This window comes from Peromyscus californicus, unplaced genomic scaffold, assembly GCF_007827085.1.
Source record: "Peromyscus californicus insignis strain IS unplaced genomic scaffold, ASM782708v3 Scaffold_11__1_contigs__length_118956290, whole genome shotgun sequence".
NCBI classification, from domain to species: domain Eukaryota; kingdom Metazoa; phylum Chordata; class Mammalia; order Rodentia; family Cricetidae; genus Peromyscus; species Peromyscus californicus.
This window is the reverse complement of record NW_026294402.1, coordinates 53,332,032-53,353,857: the sequence shown is the minus strand read 5'-3', so window position 1 is coordinate 53,353,857 and position 21,826 is coordinate 53,332,032. Positions and strand designations below refer to the sequence as shown.

Genomic DNA, 21,826 nt, shown 5'->3' with positions numbered 1-21,826 from the left:
GAGAGGCCACCTCACCAGCTTGCTGAGGGCATGTGGACACCAGGGAGAAGCTACCCAGCCTGAAGCATGCTTGACATGTTCTGGAGTCAGGCCCTGGGTATGTTCTAAATCTGTTACTGGGACATCAGGGCCCAGCCCTGGGAGTGGCCGAGAAGATAGCATGGGCCCACAGGCTCCATGTTCAGATAGGTCTTGATCCCAGGCCTAGTTCCGACCCAATTCATAGCTGTGCAACCTTGAAGAGGTCCCAGGACCTCTCTGATCATCTTTCACCATCACATGGAAAATGGTGAGAAAAACTCAAGACTGAGTGGTTGTCAAAAGGATTAAATTATACATATGAAGTACTTAGTACTGAGTATAGACGGATTCAATAAATTACAAGCCATTGTGAGACAATGTTATTAATAATTAATCTCCATGATTAGTTCATACGCATTAGTAGTACTGCTGTTTCTTACACTTGAATCGGTTACAACAGTACCTCCACCCCAGTCCACTGAACCCTGTCCACCTGCATGTGTGGCTCTGTGTGCCAAGCTGCAGTGTGGCAGCATCTGCCCACGATGGATGCATGGTAGCCTCCCTGGTCCTACCTCTTCCTCCAAAGCTGCCATACACCAACTTGGTATGGCAGAGACTTGAGCCTGTCAGGGATCCCCAAGGTTACAGGGCTGTGAGAGGATGGAGAGAGGTTAGGGGAAGCCTAGGAAGTCTGCAGAAGGTCTGGACTTGCCTCTAGTCTGGGAGACCTTGGGGGCCTCCAGTCATCTGTCCCTTGTTCTGACCCCTCCATACTATCCCCAGAAAAGTACATTCCTCCGGAATGGATGGCTTTGGGTCCAAATTATAAACCTGTGGATGTCAATTAAGACTCGAGTCCATTTCAGAAGGGGAAGAAGCTTAGTTCTGGAGACAGACTCTAAGTATTTCAGTTCGCAGTCTGAGGCAGCAGAGACAGTGGCCATGGCAGGCAGAACAGCCGTCTCAAGGGTGTGTGCTGAGCTAGGGCCCACAGAGGCAGACCTGCCCCGAATGCAGCACAAGGAAATCCCATAAACCATGGGTCTTCCTAGCTGAATCAGGCTGACAAACTGTTAAAGGGCGTATGTTCTCTGGCCCCACTTAGACAGAACCTACCATCACAATGCCCTGAAGAACCAAGCTTAAAGCTAGAGCCGTCAGAAAACCACACCAGGGCCTGGAGAGACGGTCTAGCCAGTAAAGTGCTCGCCATACAAGCGTGAGGACCTTAATTTGATCCCCAGAACCCATACTGAAAAGCTAGGTGTGGTTGCAAGCTCTTGTCATCCCAGCACTGGGAAGGCAGAGAAATGGGATTGCTGGGGTTTAGTGGTCAGCCAGCCTAGTCTACTTGGTGAGGTTCAGGCTAGTGAGAGACCTTGTCTCAATAACAAGGAAAATGACACCAAGGGACACACACACACACACACACACACACACACACACACGGGCAGGGAGGAGGGGACCACATCAGAGCATGCCTCAACTAGCTCCTCTTCCCAGACTGTCCCATGGCAAGTGACTTCAGCCCATGGCCAAACTCTGTTCATGACACTCCTACAAACAGCTACCTGTGAGGAGGTCAAGGGAGTGTGCCTAGGCACAGGGCAGTACCCTTGGAGCACAGAGCTCACAGGCTCTGGAAGTCAGCCTTGAATTGTTCAGCTAGGGAATGCTAGCCTCTAGTACCCCCTCCCCATGTACTGTATGGTCTATAAAGAATTTCAATGCAGGCAGAGGTCCCTCTAGAGTGAGCGGCTTGTAGGACAGTCTCAGGGCTGTATCCTCAGAAGAACTCTTGACCGTCTACTACTCCATGTCTCCAGGAGGCCACCACATGTCAGCTGGTACCCAAGAAAAGCCCCTTCCATGTGGGGGGCAGGGAGGAAGCTTGCCCCTGCCCACCCAAGCTCAGAGTCAGTCACACACAGGAAAGGAGATCTGGGAGCATGCACAGAATCCCAGCAACAGAGGAGGCTGAGTGGGGCCCAAAGGGGGCTTGACAGAGAGGCCAGAGGCTGTAGCCTCCAGCATAGCTCCTCCCACCCCCCACCCTTGGCTTATCAAGGCAGCACTCTGTGGAGTGTTTCTTGGCTATGGATTGCATTAGAGAGGGGACTTCTCTAGCTCTACCCTGAGTGAAGTCCCACTGTCTAAGGGACTCCCTATGGTGTATCTGTGCTGTCCATCACAAGAGACCCCCAAAGGAGACCTACAAAGCACCTCCTCACCTGAGAAAGGACAACCTCCTTCTGTTCTCCCTTCAACCCCAGAGATGCCCTAATTTTTTGTTTGCTATGCCCAGGACACAGGAATAGACAAGAGTGACAGATTGGCTTGCGTGCCCAGCTGTTTCCCTGTCTATCTGCACACGGACACATCCAAAGCCTCTTCTTCCGTGGCTGCACAAGCAAGTAACATAAACAGGACCTTCAGGCTCCTCTTTCTGTGGAGACAACTCCCAAGTACTCACTGCGCTGCCATCAAGCAGGGGCAATCTACACACTGCATGAGACGCCATCCCTCCAGCCCATTCTCCACCAAGCAGCTAGATCCAGCTCTTCAAGATGTGCAATATTTTTTGTTGTTTTTTTCTGGTTTTGGTTTTGATTTTGGTTTGAGTGACAGACCATGCATTTGGGGAAGCAGGGAGGTGGGGGGGGGAGCTGGGGGAGGGGAAAGAGTAAGATTAAAATCTGTTGTATGAAACATGAAATTAAAAAAAGAAGCAGGATGTGTCTGTCACCTTTGACTTGAAGCTGCCCAGTGACTCTATCAATATTTCTGATCACACACCACCTGCTGAACACAGCTTCAGCATCCTGGGCCCCAACTACATCCCCACCCCATCTCCTCCACTCTGCCCGTGCGCGGCCCTTTACCTCTGGCTACAGCGGCCTCCCTCGGGTCCTTGAATGCCAGTTCTTGCTAGGCCACAGGGATTCAGTGTTGCATCTGCCATCCCATCTGCCCGTGCCCTTCTGGCTTCTCACTCTCCCGTCTTACTGCCTGCATAGAAAGGCCTCCCATACTGCTGTGTGAAGTAGCCAGTGGCCCTCCCTTCCTGCCCTCCCCAGGACTGTTCCCTGACTGGCTTCTTCTGTGGCATTCTCTCTATCTAAAAGGAGACTTACTAACTGGAATACAATATGAGCCACATCCCCGCCCCACCCCCGCCCCACCCCCGCCCCGGCCCCCCGCGGCTTTTGTGTCTGTATTCCTCCGTGGAATGCACAGGTAAGCACACAAAACATCTGCTGGTTGCCTGCGTGCACGCGTGTGTGCTTAAATGAATGAACAGATACCGTATGGAAGCCAAAGGAAGCCTCAGGCCCTGGCTGCAAAGTATCTCAGACTGTCACAACCCACAATCCCTGCCCTTTTCTATGAATCACTCTGGGACATAGAGACAGAAACATCAGAGCTGACATGCTTCACGCAGTCTCTTCTCTTCACCCCTGATGTTTCGTTTATTTTAGGGGGCTGCATGTACCACAGAGAGCATGTGTGGATGTCAGAGGACAACCTTCACCGTGTTGAGACGGGATCTCTTGTTTACTGCTCTTTACACCAGGTCAGCTGGTCTGCACGCTTCTGTGGACTCTTTGCCCCTCAGCTAACTGTAGGAACACTGGGATGACAGATGTGAGCTACAGCAGCTGGCTTCAGGTGGGTTCTGGGATCTGAACTCACATGCCCAGACTCGCATTCAAGTGCTTTACCCCCTGAGCCATAGCTCAGCCCCCACTCTCCTGCACTTTCTCCATAACCAACCTTCTTCTGGATCAAGGCTACAGTTCTGCCTTTATCACAGTCTCAGCAGTTATTATGGCATGGAGCACGTGGTGGGGTCGGGAACAGAGAAGAGCTTAACCATAGAGGTGACGGTGACCGTGATGGAGCTGAAGGTGAGCAGGTCCCAACCAGTTTATACATGGCTGTCAAAAGGGCCATGCAGCCTAGGCAGATGCAGCTCACAGGCAGCCTGCTTTGGCCTCTGTGGAAAGAATAATGGTGCTTTTTCTTCCAGGTGGACAGAGAGCCTGGGGTAGAAGGACACGGTACTGAGTGAAGAAGGGTGTGGACGCTGTGGTGACCAGAGGAGTAGGGGAGAAGTATGTGACTGCAGAGCCAGATGAACCAGTGTGGCCAAGTCTGAGCTGCCCACTGGGAGCTGGTCCACTCACCACACCTTTAACACTGGACAGCACCTGGGATGTGGTTGTCAAGGAGAGGCTGGCCCATTGCTGAAAGAAACTGTTCTGTGCTCATGTCCCCACTGTGGGTTGGGGCCACATGCCACCTGCCAGTCAGCTGCACTGGGCAAATATTTGCCTTGCTCTTTATATTTCATTAAAGCATCCTATTACGATGTTGGCCCTGACTAGGGGAGCGAGCACTTTTCCTTCTAGGCTGCTGGAGACTCACCAGGCAGGTGGCATGTGAGCTTACCCTCTGCCTGCCTGGCATTCTGGGAACCTGTGCCCACTCCTGCAATCTTTCAGCCTCCCTGGAAAAGCACTGTGTCTTCCATGTCCTAGCATGGCCCCTCAGGACCTCAGTCTCCTTGCCTGTGGAACAGGTCACAGCTAACTGCCAGCTCCTACCCCCAGAGCTGTCTTTGGAAGTAGGTGAAACGATGGCCAAAGGTGGCACACAGTAGGTACTCTACAGACGCTGTTCCTTTCATCTCTTGCCCAGCCCTTCAACAGAGCTACATCCTTACTGTAGATCAGACCTCAGACAGTGGGTCAGGCTGCCATGGAGTTTCCACTGAGGCCTCTTCATGGGACCTGGCTGAGCTTTTCTGGAGACTCATTTTCTCCTTAAGGAAGCAAACGAGTCCCTGCTGGCATCTCAGGAACAACCATCCACGTGAAGGGCAAGCCAAGATCCGAGAGAGGCCAGTGCATGGGTGTCCTGGGCATGGCCTGGAGCTCTGGGCTGAGGGTCACTCTGCGGCCTGTGACGGCACTAGCAGAGAGGGCCAGCCCTCGTCCTCCAGGGCCGCTTTCCACAGATGCCAACCATTAGAGTCTGAGAGAGATGGAGCACTTGAGTTCTATAGGAAGAGGGTTCATCAGAGGCTCCTGGGCCTGGCTTCCTGCCATTCCAGGTTTCCGAGAGAGAACGCTTCTGGGATGGGTCTCTTGGCATGCTGAGGCCTCCAGCAGAACATCCGAAGGGGGGCAACCAAGGTTTCTAACAATAGACTGCATGCCTGTGACAAGCTCACACCTCAGAGGGAGGGGAGAGGCTGGCTGGAAGAGGCTCTGAGGGAGGCTGCTGACCTAGATCGCTAGGGACGGAGGAGGCTTGTACCCAGCCTAAGCCACTCTGCCCACTCAGCTAGGAAGTCTAGTGAAAACTCCAGGGCAACTGGGCTAGGCCAGTCGGGGGACGAAGGGAAGGCTGGGAGATCAGATGCCTCAAGACTCCACATTTTCACCAGGGCGTTTGGAGCAAGCTGACTCCTCAGCCCCACCCTGGAGCTTCCTCCTTCAGGGCATGTCAGTCACAATCAGGCTCTCAGGGTCGGCTAACGCCACTTTCACCAAGAAAGACAGCCATGGCCTGAGCACCTCAGCCTCAGAAAACATCAGTGCATGCATGGTTACTGGGGAAACTGAGCCCCCCACTCCAAAAGAAAGAAATTAACGTAGGGACCTGAAGAGCAGATAGGGCAGGATTTTTTTTTTTTCTATATCCCCACCTGCTCTACTCCCTGGCTTTTATGTAGATATGGGGTCAGAAGGATCTTCCTGATGCCACTTCCAAGCAAGCTGAGGCTGGGAGAAGCCCAGAGGGTAGAGCAGGCTACATAGGACCCAGAGATGAGGTTTCTTGGGCCAGCTGGGAAGCCCCAATCCAATCCCAGGGGAGCCTTTGGCTGGGCTGAGTACGAGCAGAAACTAGCTCAAAGCAATTTCCTCCCAAGCTGGTAGGAGAGATAAGGGAGCAAGTGCAGGAGTGAGGGGCCGTCCATCTGGCCACCCGGTATCTCCCTTCCTGTCCACACCATGTGGGTAGCAGCAGCGTTCAGTTCAGGGCCTCAGGCTTCCTGGGACCTCCGTCTCCCCCAGGGAAGATCTAGGACTACAGCCTGCCTAATGAGGTCTGAATAACCCAGAGGGCAGCCAGGCCAGAGGGGCAGTAGGGATAGTAGCCCTGGGCCTGAGCTCCTAATGCCTAGGGTGCAGGGACAGTAAAGGAAGGGTTTTTCTCTGCCCTGGGTGCAGTTAGCCTAGCCACGGGCAACTCTGAAAACTCCCACTAAGAAAGGAGGAAGGTTGGCCCCAGGGGTTATGGGACCTGGTAACCCAAACCAGTGCCAAAGAGAGAAAAGGGCCGCTATGCCCGAGTCTAGCTGTGGTCCTACGGCCGGCAGGAAGGTTGGGGTTTGCTCTGGGTCCCGTTCTTCCATGAGGAGAGAAGCCTGCCAAGTCACATAGGGAACTACACCACCCTCCTTCCTTTCCCAGACACTCAGGGTGGGTCAGCTCACCAGCCCCAGAGGTGCTGTCCCTCATCTCTTCGGCCTTGAGCCCAGACCTACACCTCTGTGCAACTGGATGTCCCTTGGGGACTTCAGTGCAGCCCATCACGTACCACAGCCTCTGTCCCCCATGACCCACCCCTCTTCTGGTATTCCCTGTTCCAGTTGAATCCCCAGTGCCCTGCCCGGGACACAGCACACACGTAGACACGTGGCAAGACCCTTCCAGACCAAATGGAACCCAGGCACCTATCATGTCCGTGTCCTACTAACAGAGGGGATGTAACTAGATCACAGGTCATGGACCAGGAGACAGGAAGCCTGGGCCATAAAGCCTACCTGTGGGGCAGGTGGGCCTTCCAATCCTTACTTCCTTCACCTGGAAAATGAGGATAATGAACCCTGCCATTTGCCTTCCTGGTTATAACTAAGACTGGTGAAGAGGGCTGCATTAAAAAAAAAAAAAAGCCTAAAAAAAAAAAAACCTGGACATTACTTATACTCATTTTACAGGTAGAAAAAAATGAGGCTGCGAGATACAAGGTGGTACCAAGGTCACAGAGCCAAGCAATGTGTGTCTGGGATTTGAAAGTCAAGTATTGCTACACCAGGCAGGGGCAACCACACTGCCGGGAGCCCAGAGAGCTAACTGGATCCAGCCTCATTTCTGCCAGTGGGCCACTTGGTGACCTTGGTGCAGTCATTGTCTCTCTCCGTCAGCAGGAATAATGCAAATTTTCCAAGCCCAAGAGAATTTCTGCTGCGGAGCGTTTCTGCCAAGCTGGTGTAGGCACGTCTTCCACAGCACGTGTGTTCATGACGCCTCTGACCTGAATCTGCCGCACCCGAACCGTCAGCCGGGCTGCCGCAGGGCTGGAGGGCCGGGACGTCGGAACCTGATCGTAGGCCTTCAGCCCAGTCAAGCAGGGCTTCTGAAGACCAGGAGGCCCGCAGGGAGAGACACCTTGGCAATGAGTTTGCTTAGCACAGCCTAATCCACACGCCAAGGTGAGTGTCTCATACAGCATATCTCCCCAAAACCTGAGAAAGCTCCCAGCCGGGCCTGCTGGCTATCACTGACGAAATGAGGAGCTGGGTTGGTTAGTTTTCAATCAACTTGACACAAGCTGGGGCCATCTGAGAGGAGGAAGCTCAGTTGAGAAGATGTCCCCATCCGTGTGGCCTGCAGGCAAGCCTATGGGGCATTTTCTTGATTGACGAGTGATGTGTGAAGGCCCGGCCCACTGTGGGCAGTGCCCGGGCAGGTGGTCCTGGGGTGTATAAGAAAGCAAGCTGAGGCAAGCCCTGAGGAACAAGCCAGTAAGCTGTGTTCTTCTGTGACCTCTAATTCCAGTTCTGCTCCAGGTTCCTGCCTTGAGCTCCTGCCCTGGAGCTCAGGACGGACTGTGAGCTGTAAGATGAAATGAACCCTTTCCTCCCTGAGTTACTTTCAGTCACGGTGTTTATATCAGCAACAGAAAGCCTATGAGGATGGCAGCAAACTCGGCCCCCAACAGCCAGCAAAGTCCCCGGCATCTCTTCCCCACGGCCTTAGCCCTTCTCTTTTCCTCCTGTGGACCAGCGCTCCAGCTGGGAGTGAGCTGAGGATCTCAGACCCATCTAATTCATCTGAAGTTTTTCTAAATTTAGTTTCTGTAACCAGAGCCCTCAGACTCTTGAATTTCCCCACAGTTTTATACCCAGGACTGACTCCAGTGCCCCCAGGGGCTTCTGGCTTTTATGGCCAGCACCTGTGTGGAAGCTGGAACCTGTTCTGGCTGTGATCACAAGACCGAGGAATGTCCTGGACCACTGACTCCTCGGCAAAGGAATGCAAACATTCCAACTCCCTTCTCTGGTTAGGACAAATTCAGGGTATGGTGTGCACTGTGCCCAGAGCTCCCCATGGGTCTTTGCTTGTTGTCTCACCACACGTGTCTCCTCCCTTTTCTTGGCCCTCATGCCCTTTTTTCCTTCCACATTTTCCTAAAGATGTCCCCTCCCACCCCCAGCCAAATCACTTTAATGAAAATCCCCATCGTGGAGAACATTCTAAAAGAATCCAGTCTAAGACACTTGCCAACAAAATCTGTACCCCTGAAATCCAAATTTCTACATGTAACACAAATCTGCAGCCTTAGCAGCCTGGTCCCATTACTACATAGCATGTACATGAGTGGCCACAGGTATCTGTGTGGTGCCCTTTGTGACTGTCATGGACTTAAATGAGATGTAATCTGGAAAGCACTTTGTATAGAAACTAACATGGGCGAAAAAGTCACGAAACTGCTAACGTTTGTCCTCTTGGGACAGGAATGCCATCTACAGCCCCACAACCCATCTCCAGTTCTCTGAGAGTACCCACTTCTTGGCAGGGACCTCGCCCTCCTGCAGAGATGTTCTGTCCAACTACTCACCTCTTCCCACTGATGAATATATCGAATGAGGCGGGAAAGCCGCAAGAGGCGCAGGAGGCTGAGGATCTTGGTGAAGCGGACGATGCGCAGCGCCCGCGCAGTCTTGTAGACCTCCGAGTCGATGCGAGTCTCCACAATAAGGAAGATGTAGTCCACGGGGATGGAGGAGATGAAATCCACCACAAACCAGCTTTTCAAGTACTTCATCTTAATGCGTTGTGGGTCAAGGATGATTTCTGTGTTGTCCTCCACCACGATGCCTGTGCGGAAGTTGAGGACCAAGTCAATGAGGAAGAATGTATCTGACACCACGTTGAAGACGATCCAGGGTGTGGTGTTCTCATCCTTGAAGAAGGTGATGCCCACGGGAATGATGATCAGATTTCCCACCATCAGCAGCAGCATCGTCAGGTCCCAGTAAAATCTGCCCAGAGAGACAACGGGGTCAGTCGCCAGGAGAGAGAGGACGAGCTACAGAGTAGAAAGGAAGCACTGTGGGAAAGGACATGGGGAGAACCTGGGGGACTCAGAGGCACTCGGGGATACAGGCGTGTGAGCATCTGGACAAGGTGGGGAGGTTGCAAACACAGGGCCTGTCACAGACAGAGGCTCTTCAGTGACCCCAGATACCCTCCCCTGTCATCCAGTGAGCACCCCAGGTATCACATCTTCTCCATCCCGCCTACCCCAGCCAGAGTCAAGCTGAAACACAAGCCAAACAATGACCTCTGGGGACAAATAAGAGACTACTTCAGTGACAAAAGAAATGCGTATCATCTTCCCCAGGCTCAGGCCAGGCTGAGGTTCCCTGAGGTTTAGCTGTGGCCGAGATAGGCTGTCACACAGCCATGCCACAGAGCGTGACCAGAGACCCGGGGATGTCCACTCACCCAGCAGGCGCCTGGGAGGCAGAAGCTTTAGCTCCAGCTTGATTCTGTCACTGCTAGCCTATGTGACATTAAGCAGGTCCAAGGCTCCTCATTCTAGGCCCCCGTTTCCTCGCTGTGGAGCCTTGTAATTGTGACCTAACTTCTCTCACATTGGCTCTCTAGCATCCTCCTTAACCAGAAAATGCCTTACCATCTCTCGTCCCAGTTTTCACATTGATATGGGAGTGTTACCCAGCCTCCATACACTTCTGCACACTTCCTACACACAGCATACACTTCATACACACAGCACATCCACCAGTGAGTTGTGGGTCCAACTTCAGCTTCTATGGGGTGTTTTTGATCTGGATACACTCTGCCAGTCGTCAGTCCAAGACAGCTGCATATACTCATTAGAAGCCACATCCAGGTATCCCCATTCACATACACACACACACACACACACACACACACACACACACACACACACACACAGCATGCAAACATCCACACCCCCGATGAGAGGGAGAGAGAGAGAGAGAGAGAGAGAGAGAGAGAGAGAGAGAGAGAGAGAGAATTCCTTTTCATTTAATCTTCTGGGGAAAACAAACAAACAAAAATACTGTGGCATAGAGGAGCCACTTAGGGCCATGTGGCCCTTCGTACATAAATCTAATAATATACCCAGGCTAGAGGAGTTTCTAAAATTAACAGATTGGGTGTAAAGCGGCTGGGAGTGCTGACACCAGCAGGCTGCCACTCCAGCGGATCTCTGCACCCCACCCCTCCCCAGCTCTAGTTCCCTCAATTACAGACCAAATTCAAGACAGTAATTAACAGGAGAATGTTTGCATTTAGTGGTCTTCATAAAACCAAATTACATGAGGCAAAACCACCCATTTCCTTAAATTCTGACTAATTGTTTCAATCTTGAGTTTCCAGGTGCTTCAGCTATTTCTGGCTGATCTGGGCTGGGGTCAGAACACTGGCACTTCCTTCTCCTATCCCGGGGCATCCCAGAAGCTATGTGGGGGGCAAATCGGCCTGTTGGAAGGGGTAGAGTTCTAGGGCCAGCCAACCTTGCATCTGTTCCTGCTCTGTTTTTCTCATCTTCCTGCTCATCTTCTCATCAACTCACACACTTCACCAGCAAAACTTGTCATAAGAACAAGATAAACTGGGACCGGTGAAATGCTCTGACCCGTGCCCTCTGTTATTAAGTGGGTAAATAAATGGCTTCAGTCAATTGACTGGCAGGAAAGACATGAGAGGTGCTGAAGATGCACCCTCCAGGGACTAGCTGGAGCAAAACTTCTGCTGGGAGTAGGGCCGGGGGTGGGGGGGGGGGCTGAAATAAGCGGGAGAGCCAGGGACAGAAGCCAGGGATCGACAGAAGCCAGGGATCACAGCACCTGACTAATCAGATGACAGCACCTCAGCATCCAGATGCCTTGACCCCAGGGAACTCACAATCCCCTTGGAGGAGTAGCCTCGGAGTCTAAGATGCCATCCCTTACAGCTGGGCATCTGGAGAGGTGGGTCTTTGTGACCGTGATGGGAGAAACCAGGAAAGTACTGCTGGAGAAGGGTGAGAAGATTCAGGCTCTGGGAACTGCCCTTGGCCTTGTAGACAGTGTCTCTACAGTCTTTGCCAGATGGTTGCACAAATCTCTGAACTGAGCCCAAAATTGTGTTCAGCACCATGGACAGTGTCCGTCACGCCTGCCAGCCCCAGTTTGCAGGTCCCAGCCAGGGGAGCTTGGCAACAAGCTCCCTGCTGGCCTCTTCCATGCACGCCACCCTCTCTACACCCCCAGTCCGGGTGGCCAGAAATATCTCAAGTGAGTCCTTCCTATGACTAGGACTTTTTGTTGGTGGCTCCTTGGAGACAGAAAAGCCTTTATTCGTAAAGAGCCCCTCAAATGCTGCACAATGATTGAGTACTTAACTTTGTGCTTTCCATGAACTGGACCATTTAATCCTCCCACTGGTGCTACAGCTACCACTGTTTGTGTTTTGCAGATGATAACACTGAGGCTCAAACAGAAGCATTTGCTCAGGGTCATCCGGCTAATGAGGAGCAGAGGTAAGATTCAGGGAGGTCTGGGCTGGGGCTTAGGCAGCTCTGTGGGGTGCAGGGGACAGATGACCCTTCCTGGTACTGCATCATAGTGGAGAGGGTCCTACCAAGGTAGGTGGATCCCCTGCCCCAGACACAGAAGACAAAAGGGTTGTTGAGAAAATCTGAGAAGACTGAGCTTCCGGACATCGGGGCCTCCTAAGGTCTGGCCTGGCTCAGAGAACAGCAGATCTCTCCAGGGTTAAAAGCCACGTGGTCATTAGCTGACAGCCAGGAACAGCTGCATCTATCCTTCAGAAGGGAAAACTAAACTCCAAAGGAATAGTCGCATTTCTGAAGCCACAAGATAGGTGTCCAATGTTCTCACAGCACCCCACTGTCCCTAGAACCACTCAGAAATAACATCACAATCTAAGACAACCAACCATGGTAGCAGGCACCAGGCCGTGATAGGGAATCAATAGGCAGCCAGACCAAGACACTCTGGAATTGGCACATGCCAGAATCAGAGGCTGGAGTCTCTGTGGTACTCAAGTGTCTCCCCGCTCCAATGCCGATGAGTCCTGGTCAGAAAGCAACAGCCAGGCTCTGGTCCGTCCAGGGGTCAGGCCGTCTTCCCGGCCTCAGGCTTTGCCTCCTCTTTGGATCAGGCAGATGGCTGGGAGTGGAGGTCCAGAAGCCAACACTGAGGGCCCAGGACCCATGTGTAGAAGGTCTGAATAACAGCAGATAGGCAAGCAGCCCTTTACCACGGCGTCTGGATTACTTTATGGGGTGGTCTGAGGGGAGGTGCTACCCTCTATGGAGATGAAGGCAGAGAAGATGGCACCTCCTGACTTTGAACTCAGAGATGCTGGGACTAGACAAAGGGCCCTCTCCTTCCATGTGGGCTGAAGAGGATGGCTTCCTGCAGCCTCTTCGTTTCCTCGAGTTCAAGCTTGCCTGTGAGCATGTATGTAGGCAAATAGGCACGTGTGTGTGCACCACAGACTGCACATCTGCAAGCATGCATACACACATAAATGCATTTTTGCAAACACTTGTCTGTGCCCCCATTTTGCTCTCATATCTACATCTACCTTCAGCAATACCCACTGGTATACATTGTTGGGCACAAATGATTATCCCCTAGGAATCCTGTCAGCCAGAAGAAAGAATGCCACCATCTTGCCATTCAAATCTTTCCCATCATCCCATGTTCATCTGAACAGCTACCTCCTCTGGGCCTCTTAAACCTCTAACCTAAGGTCTTGGCTAGCTTGAGGCCTAGCTTCAGCTCTCAGCAGGCAATGGGCTTCTGAAGGGCAGGTCTTCATCTCAGCCCTGGGCCCCTGGATTCTGACTGAAGTCCTGGTCCTCTACACCGTTAGGCAGCACCCTGTCTCTTCGTGCTCCTGTGTGCAGATGGTTCCTGCTCCAGGCCCCCCCCTCCTCCTAGCACCAGACCTGCCTTCCCACCTGCCTGCAGAATGTGCCCACCTGGAGGGCCAGCTGTCTCTACACCCAGCGAGCACACAGCTGAACTCAGCATCGTCCTCCAAGCTGAGAGGTACAACCTGCAGTTCTGTCACTGTACCCAGGGCTCACAATCTTCTAGCAGCTCTCTACAGACCTCCCTTACCCGACCTGTCCTCTCAAGCCCCTCAGAAGTTACCTGATCTTCTCTGGCTTCTCCTATGATGTGGTCTCACAGTACCCTTTCTGTCCCGGATTTGAATCTCTGCACCCTTGCCCCTGCCTCTTACCTGGCCTCCACCCTCCATTCTGTTTGCCTCTAATACACATGCCCCCCTGCATGATCTTTCCAAGTCATGAGCAACCTACCATAGACCTGAACCCTATGGGGAACCTGTACTACAAGAGAAGACCCAAGCTCCTTAATCTGGCAGCCCAGCCACCCCTTTCCTCTTCTTCCCCTCAGCTCCTTCACAGTAGCCAATAGGACCCCTGGTCCTCCTCTCCCAGGCTCCTTCTCATCCACAGCCTTGTTCCTCTGAAACCATGAGCTTTTGAAGTCCTTTCCCTTGTCCAAAGCTCAACGTCTTCATCCTCACAAAGCTGGTCTGTGTTCTCTGCCTTGGTCTTCGGCTCCTGTAGTGTTAGCAGACACCCTCCCCCACACCCTCAACTTCTCCACCTACTCTCCTTGCTAGTCCTTCAACAAACCACAGAACCCTGGAGACTTCAAGTCTTGGGAAAGCGAGGAGAGCTGGGACAATCTCCTCCAGTCATGCACTATCTGCCAGGTTTTCTGGTTGGCAAGGGAACTGCCCGTGGTGACCGTGGTCAGTAACTGTTGGGCTCCTGCTACCCGCCAGGCACTAATCCGTATGTCGGTTGTCTTTTGTCCTCATAAAGACACTAAGAGGCAGACACTAGTCATGCCCTTTTTACAGACAAGGAGACTGAGGCCCAGTAAGTTGCAAACAGCTTGACTCCAGAGTCCTGCCCTTAACCACTCCATAGAGATAGAAGTTAGGCTAGTGGTATTTTATTACTCCCAAACTCTGCCCACCCCCAACTCTTTACTGTACCCTCTTCCATAATTCCTTCCTCCTCAGCTTCTTCATTGTCTGATCCATCCACATTCCCTTCTTAATGAACCTAGATCATCCTTCTCCCCAGAGCCCCTCAAGGTCAGGGTGAGTCAGCACCCTGCCCCGCCTCCTGCTGTCACTATTTGCCTCTGGAGAAATGTCCACCAGATCCTTGGGGCATCCCGCCGTCTCTTGGCCACCCCCCAGCATTCATCTGCCACCCGTGGGGCCCGTGGCAATCCCAGCACCTGGCTTGCAACCTTCCACTGCACCCTGTCCTGCCGCCACCCTGAATGACTTCCTCTCTGTGCTGTGGATTCAGACAAACCCAGGCTCCTGGGAGCTGGAAGCCCCAGTGAGAACGACCCCTCTCAGTGTCCGCTGCAGCCACACACCCCGGACCAGGCCAGACTTCCAGTTGCCCCAGCTCTGCATTTTCAGTGAGCGGCCTCCCCACCCTCCCACCCCCCTGCTTTCTACAGCTGTGCCTGCTTAGCCTCAGGGTCCCGGGAGCTACTGTCTGCTGACTCTTCAGATTCTCCCCAAGGAGCTGCCTGTCCCAGACAGGACTGTCCAGCCCCTCCCACTTCTCTAAGCTCATCCTGACCTCTCATGCTGACCTTCTGGAACAGTCTTCACAAAAACACAACCCTGGCCTGGGAGGGCATCTTCCTTTCCAGGTCTGCATGGGGTTCAGGAAGAAGTGCCCCAAGCCATTCGACTAAACATCCAGGCTCCTGAGCACCTCCTGTCCCCACTCTCAGCTGGGCCCTGGGCCCTGCCAGGTCCTTTCAGGAGACTGCAGCAGATGCCCCCACACCCATGGCCCCTCTTCCAGAAACTCTGAAGTCACCTCATGCCCCTCCTAGCAGACACCACCACCCTCAACTCTACAGAGACACGATAAGCCACCAGAATGTCCCTTCCCTTTCTGCCACCATACTCCTTTGCCCAACCTCTTCCTCTCGAAGCACAAGGGAGCCTGTGAGTCTTCCAGTGGCCTCTGGAGGCCAACCTGTTCCCTCTCCAGGGGCCTTGAAGAAGGGCCCCTCTCTTGCTCCCCCTCTCCAGGCATCCTTTCCCATTGGATGTATCCCATGAAACCAATCTGGACATACAGCAGAGGATGACCTTCAGTATCCTGCCTCCACCTCCTGAGTGATGGGATTCAGGCATATGCTGCCATGCCCGGCTTTATGTTGTATTGGGGATTGAACCCAAGGCCTCACACATGCTTGGCAAGCACTTTACCAACCAAGCTACTTATTTTAAGCTCTCTAAAGACTACAGCCAAAGCCACAAGTCCAGCCTGCAGGCCACAGGCCACTGTGGCAGAGCCCCCCGCCACCCTCACCCTCTCTGTCTGGGTTCCTGTCAGTGTGCTCCTAGAAAGAGCTGCCCACCCCCACCCCCCCCACCCCCGCTCCCTTTGCACCACATCCCAGTCATCTGTCGGCTGCCTGCTGGTGAGGAGACCCTGCTGACTTCCGCCCCAGGCTTACATGTTAACCTCACCCCAATCATAGCTGACCTAGTCATCTCCCATCACCCTCTCGGCTCAGCCTTCCAGAAGGGAGCAGACTCCCTCTACCACCCCCTTCCTGCCCAGCCCCCCTCAGGTCCCAGGGTCTCCCCACAACAGTGGAGAAACTGCTCTTTTCCTCCCACCCCCGCCTGGCCACCAGGGCTCTATTTTTAACCCACCTCAATATCTCTGACTCAGAATCACAGGGCTCCCAGGTAGCTGCTCCCAGCTGCCTAGGCTGCTGCAGACACAGATCCAAAACCAAGGGTTGCCAGCTGGGCTTGGGCTGTGAGCATGCTTTTCTACTGTTTCCTCCATTGTCATTCACTTGAGTAACCGCTGTTTTGTTCTCGTGGAGGGTCCCTGCATGGCCCTTTAGTCTTTCTCTCTTCTAAGGGCCCTTGCTAGTCTAGGCTAAGGGCCCAGCGCCTCATGACAGAGTGAAGGCTAGTGTCAGCCACTCATTGAGAACAAGGCACCCTGGGGGCTATGACTGAACCACCCCTTCCACACGATGATCCTTCAGCTGTGGGATACAGACTCCTGGGGGTCTGCTCAAGGTCTGGCCTTCAGCAGCGAAGGATAGGGCCTGACATCTGTATTGCTCACAAACTCCATGTATGCTGAGGCTGCTGGGCCAGGGGACACACTCTGAGCAGCCAGGCTGCACCTAGGTGCTCTGCTGTTTTACTGACAGGTTGTGTGGCCTTTGGCAAGTTGTGTAAACTGTCCGAACCTATTTTCTCAGGCTTGAAATAAGACCATTAGCCCCTACATCAGTGATCTTGGTGAAATTAGCTAAAATACTCTTATTTCCTGGGGTCTCTTGTAGTCTAGGTTGGAATGACTTTGAACTTCTGATCCTCCAGCCTCCACATCTGCAGAGTACTGGGATTACAGGTGTGTGCCACCATGTCAGATCTCTGTAGTGACAGGGACTGAACCCAGGGTTTTGAGTCTGTCGTGCAAGCACTCCGTCAATTGAGCCGCATCCTCGGCTCCTGAGATACTATTTCTAACACACTATAGAGTGTGTATAACCAGCACATGCTGGCCATTATCTCCACCGTCATCATTCTGTGCCAATAAAATGCAGGGCCTAACCTGAGAGCTGTGGGGACCCTGTGAAGCCTCCTGGTTTTACTCCAACCAGTACCCAGTCTGAGAGATGGGCAGACCCACCCCACAGGCGAGTTGATGACCTGGAGGCCAACTTAGTGTCAGTGTTGCCTAAGCTGAGAGAGAAGACGGGGTTTGTTTGGCTCTGCATCCCAGAGGCTGTGGGCTGCCAGAAGGGAATTCAGCTGAGACTCAAAGGGAAAACAGGACAGTGTGGCCTGCTGGCTACTATAGCCTCAAAGAGGAGCTGGGGGTGGGGGGTAGTGTGTCCAGGGATCAGTATTGTGGTTTGAGGCCCATGCAATATGGAAGAAGATGGGGACAGGAGCCCAGGGGTCTCCTTTCTCTTTGTCTCTGTCTAAATAGTCCCTTTCTCTCACAGCCCTCCTCAGATTCCCCCAAGTACACAGAGAGGACAGGGCCAGGCACACTGAAGGCACCATGGAGGCCAGAGAGGCTGAACAGAGGCCTCAGCCTGAAGAAGAAAAGGAACCAAGTGTGGCTCAGAGGCCTCAGCCTGACGCCCGGGTGAAGGAAAGATAGGGACACCCTGAAAGGTGGGCCCGAAAGCCCAGGTGCTTCTGGGAGCTTCAGGAGCCATGAGGAATGCAGATTTCCCTGGAAATGCACTGTTACTGCACCTCTCAGTGACATAGCCTCCTCCTAGCCTGGCTGCTGGGGACACTTTGACATGATAACCCTTGCCTTCCTCAGGGGTTGAGTTCTCTGAATGTTTTGTCTGTGCACACACACACACACACACACACACACACACAGAGCACAGCAAGGGACATCTGCTTGCTCTACGATACTCCAAGCTGTCAGAATGCTGAGCTCCCTCAGGCTACTGCTCCAACACCCAGTGAGAGAAGATGGTCTGAAGAAAATGGGGGAAAAGGACCAATGGTTAAGAAACTTAGATCCACTTAGAAAAATCAAAGAAGGCTCAAGTCCCCCTCCCCATCTGCTCTACTGTCTGGGAGAGTGGGACAAAAATAGAGTATTGTAGAGAAGCACATGAAAACCACTCCACCCCCAAGGGAAATTAGGTAGCCGGACTCACCTGCCTTTGCAAAAGGGCCTATCAGGGTGAAGGAGAAAATGGGCTCAAGTTGTACCAACCTCCGATGGGCTTGGACCACAGTGACTATGGTAGGAAGGGCCCAATGAGGAAGCGAAATTTTGCTGTACACCCTGATTTTGCTGAGATGGGTCAGTTGAGCAATAAGGGTCTCACTGAAGTGCATGGGCTCTAAGGGCCAAGGGCCAGATGGGTCTCTAGTTCTCCCCAGGAAAACTGTCTTAGCAAGGAGGCTAAGGGAGGGCTAAGATCCTCGAAGGCCCTCCCAGCCTGATTTTCGTGATTCTGATTTATAACAACCTGAGTGGGAAAATGTGGGGAACAGTCCACTCGAGAAGAGGGGACAGGGCTGGGCACGGGGCAGAGAAGTCAGAATTTGACTAGGGCTCTAGGGGCCTAACGCAAGACAGGCAAGCTGATGCTATCTATCATAGCAGATACTTAAGGCCAGAGGGCCTTTAGGGAAGCCCACCACAGGGGCTCCCAGAGTATTAAGTGGCATGAGGCAGCAGGGGTGTGTGCTGGCTATGTTTCTGTCAGCTTTACACAAGCCAGGGTCATCTGGAAAGAGAGCACTTCAGTTGAGAACATGCCTCCATCAGATGGCCTGTAGGCAAGTCTATGGGTCATCTTCTTGATTGACATGGGAGGGCCCAGCCCACTGTGGGTGGCACTACCCCTGGACAGGTGGTTCTGAGTTACATTAAAAAAATTAATCAGGCTGAGCAAGCCACGAGGAGCAAATGCAGTAAGCAGCACCCCTCCACGGCCTCTGTATCAGTTCCTGCTTCCAGGTTCCTGCCCTGACTTCCCTTCATGATGGACTGTGATCTGGACATGACGTGTAAGCCAACTCAACCCTTCCTCCCCGTGTCAAAAGGCTATGGTGTTTTATCACAGCAGCAGAAAATGAATGAAGACAGAGGATTTCCTAGAACTGAGCTTGCCTAACCTCACTCTGGGGAGGCCTGTCAGTGCAATTACATAAAAACCCTGAGAAGGATGCAGGGGCCACCCCCCAGGCTTCGGGACCGTGGTATAAGGAGACCCTAGTCCTTCTCATATTCAGATGGAGAAAGCAGGCCCGAGAAGTAAGGCTTTAGCTAAACCCACACGGCTAGACTGGCCTTTGAATCTCATACTCTTTCCTGGCCCTGTCCTAGAAGTTGCCTTCCAAGAGCCTCTGAGTCTGGAATGGCGGTTACTTCACAGCTGACAGTCCTATTGGCCCATGGGTTCCTCCAGCCACAGCTACCTGGTACGACCTGCTGCTGTGTTCATGAGTCCTCACACTGAGAGCTCTTGAAAGGCTAGCTCTGAGCATCCAGGAGTAGACAACTCTCCACAGGACTTGCCCCTCGGAGCTATCAGAACACAGTCGGGACCTTAGGTGGGAAGGTGACATTTCAGCTCATTTTCATTAAAGCCCTTGCTCCGAGTTGGTCCCTGGGTAGGCTGCCTAAGGAACATAGCAAAGAAAGTCTTACAACTCCACAGGCTCGGAGCTAATGGAGAGTTCCCACCCTGTCCCCTGCATCTAAAGGCTAGCAAGTCCTCTGCAAAAAAGATGCCAGAGGTGCCCCAACTACTCCAGGACCAGAGGCTACAAAATTGCAGGATCTGGCCTGGCTTGGCTCAGTAGAGTCGAGGTTCTTTCTCATCAGCTCCACTGGTCAGCAGGGCCCTGCTGGCTCAATTTGCACTAATGGGGTCAGGATTGCAGGCTCAATACCTATTTGTGCAATTAGCTCTGCTCTCTTCTCAGGCTTAGCCCAAGTCCTGACCCTGGATGCTGAGAGAGGAAAGGAACTTGCTGGGGTTCCACGGCAAGGCAGGATAAGGATGGGAGGACAAATCCCTGGTGTGGGGAGGGCTCACACTCAGGCCAATGCAGGGTGGGAAGGCCAAGGCGCCAGATGAGCTAACCTCAGCTCACCTGCTAAAACGTCTCAGCTAGACCACAATTCCATATTCAATGATACCCGGGTGCCTGCAGGTCTTTGCTGTGCCCATGGAAAGAAACAGGTTTGTCATACCTTCTGAGGGACTGCAGAAAGGAGAAACCTATGGCTGGCTGGGCATTCGATGGTCAGGGACTTGTGTTAATCATTGACAGGGGCTGCTCCAGCCTTCAAGGGGACTGCAGGGTAATTACTTCTGGGCTCCAGGCCACACACTCGGTGACATTATGACAGCAGTGTCTGCCTTCTGGGCCTTGTGGGGAAGGAGAAGGGAGTATCCCCCAAGGCTGCTGCAGGCTCAGTGTGCTGCATGCACAACAGGGCAGCAGAAGCAGACAGGGAGCAGGGCCGGAGGCCTGGGAGTCGAGAAAGCAGCGCTTATGGAGTGCAGACTCCAAGAGCCAGGGTCTGGTGACCTGCCCTCCGCAACAAACAACACCTACCCAAGCAGGTGGCTCAAGCTCCCAACCACCTTCTCCCTAGAAAGCATGCAGAACTAGCCTCTGTCCTTCAGATCCAGTTCAGACCCACTTCCTTCACTGGCCAGCTAGCCACACTGGCCTATCATTTTTCTGTTTCCCCCAAACCAGACCCAGAAACCTTACAAGGATCCAGCATCCTTCCCTGTCAGGTGAGTGGTGACTCCTCTTTCCCACAACATGTGGAAACAGTCCTGGAACATGCAGACTCCTGCAGGGCATGATCCCCTTATCTGGCTCCTCCTCAAGCCCAGAAAAACAATGCGTTAGCCAGCCCCATTATGTATTAATTTCTGAAAGCCTCGTTCACGCAGACATAACACATCCACCCACATGGGTAAATGCTTAGACAGACGCAAAATCACCAGTACAATTATCGGGCCCCCGCAGCTGCCAGGATCAGACCTGGAAACCCTGCTGCATGCTCTCTCTAGAGTTCTAGGTACCCTGGGCAGAGGGAGTCCCACTATGGAACCCATACTTCACGCATATCCATCTCGGGGCATTACTCTGCAGGCACCTCAGGCCTTGCTGCCTGGCTGGAAACACCAGGTACCAGCCCCAACAATGAGGGTGCAGAGCAGGGTGGGGAGGGGTCATGTGTGAGACTTGGCAGTTCCGGCGGTGGTGGCACTGTGGCTGATCATCTGTGCTTTGCCTACCAGAGAGGACTGAAAGCAGCTGGCTCAGACGCTAAGTGGCATGGGAGCTTCAGGAAGGCAAGGAGAGCACAAGGTGGTGAGTGTTCTCGATCCTGCCCCACACTCTGGGGCCTCCAGGAGGGCACTGAAATTGGTTCAAAGGCTTCTGCTCCCCAGGCGGAGCCACGCCTTTATCTTATGAGCCCGGGATTCTAGTTATGACTGACTTTTTTTATCCTGGTCATAAGCTGAGCCCTGATCTTAATCACAGACTCAGCCTACTGGTCACACTCTGAGTCCAGACCACATTCTAAGACTAAACCCTGATCTTCATCAGAGACTGAATTCTGACCCTGATCATGGATTGAGACCAGGCTCCGGATATAGACCTCTGCTGAGTCCTAACCTACACACCTACTCCACACCCTCATTTTTCTAAAGGATTCAATAGACAGACCACAGCACTATTTGTCTCTCTAGTGGACCGAGCATAGACACCCCTGGCTATTTGTCCCTCTCCTCCTGGAACCTGAGCCTTCCTCCTGGAACAGGGACGACGTAGATGGTACTCTGGTGAGCTACCAAAGTCCCAGCGGT

At 53.0% G+C, this 21,826-nt stretch overlaps 1 protein-coding gene across 1 annotated transcript in view; it reads right to left on the bottom strand.

The window, feature by feature from the left end:
* Hcn4 (hyperpolarization activated cyclic nucleotide gated potassium channel 4) overlaps nucleotides 1–21,826 on the bottom strand; it is a 39,556-nt gene that overhangs the window by 8,880 nt on the left and 8,850 nt on the right. Inside the window, exon 2 of the mRNA XM_052762241.1 lies at nucleotides 8,938–9,361. Within this exon, the coding sequence (XP_052618201.1) occupies nucleotides 8,938–9,361 (424 nt within the window). The remainder of the gene's footprint in view (nucleotides 1–8,937; nucleotides 9,362–21,826) is intronic.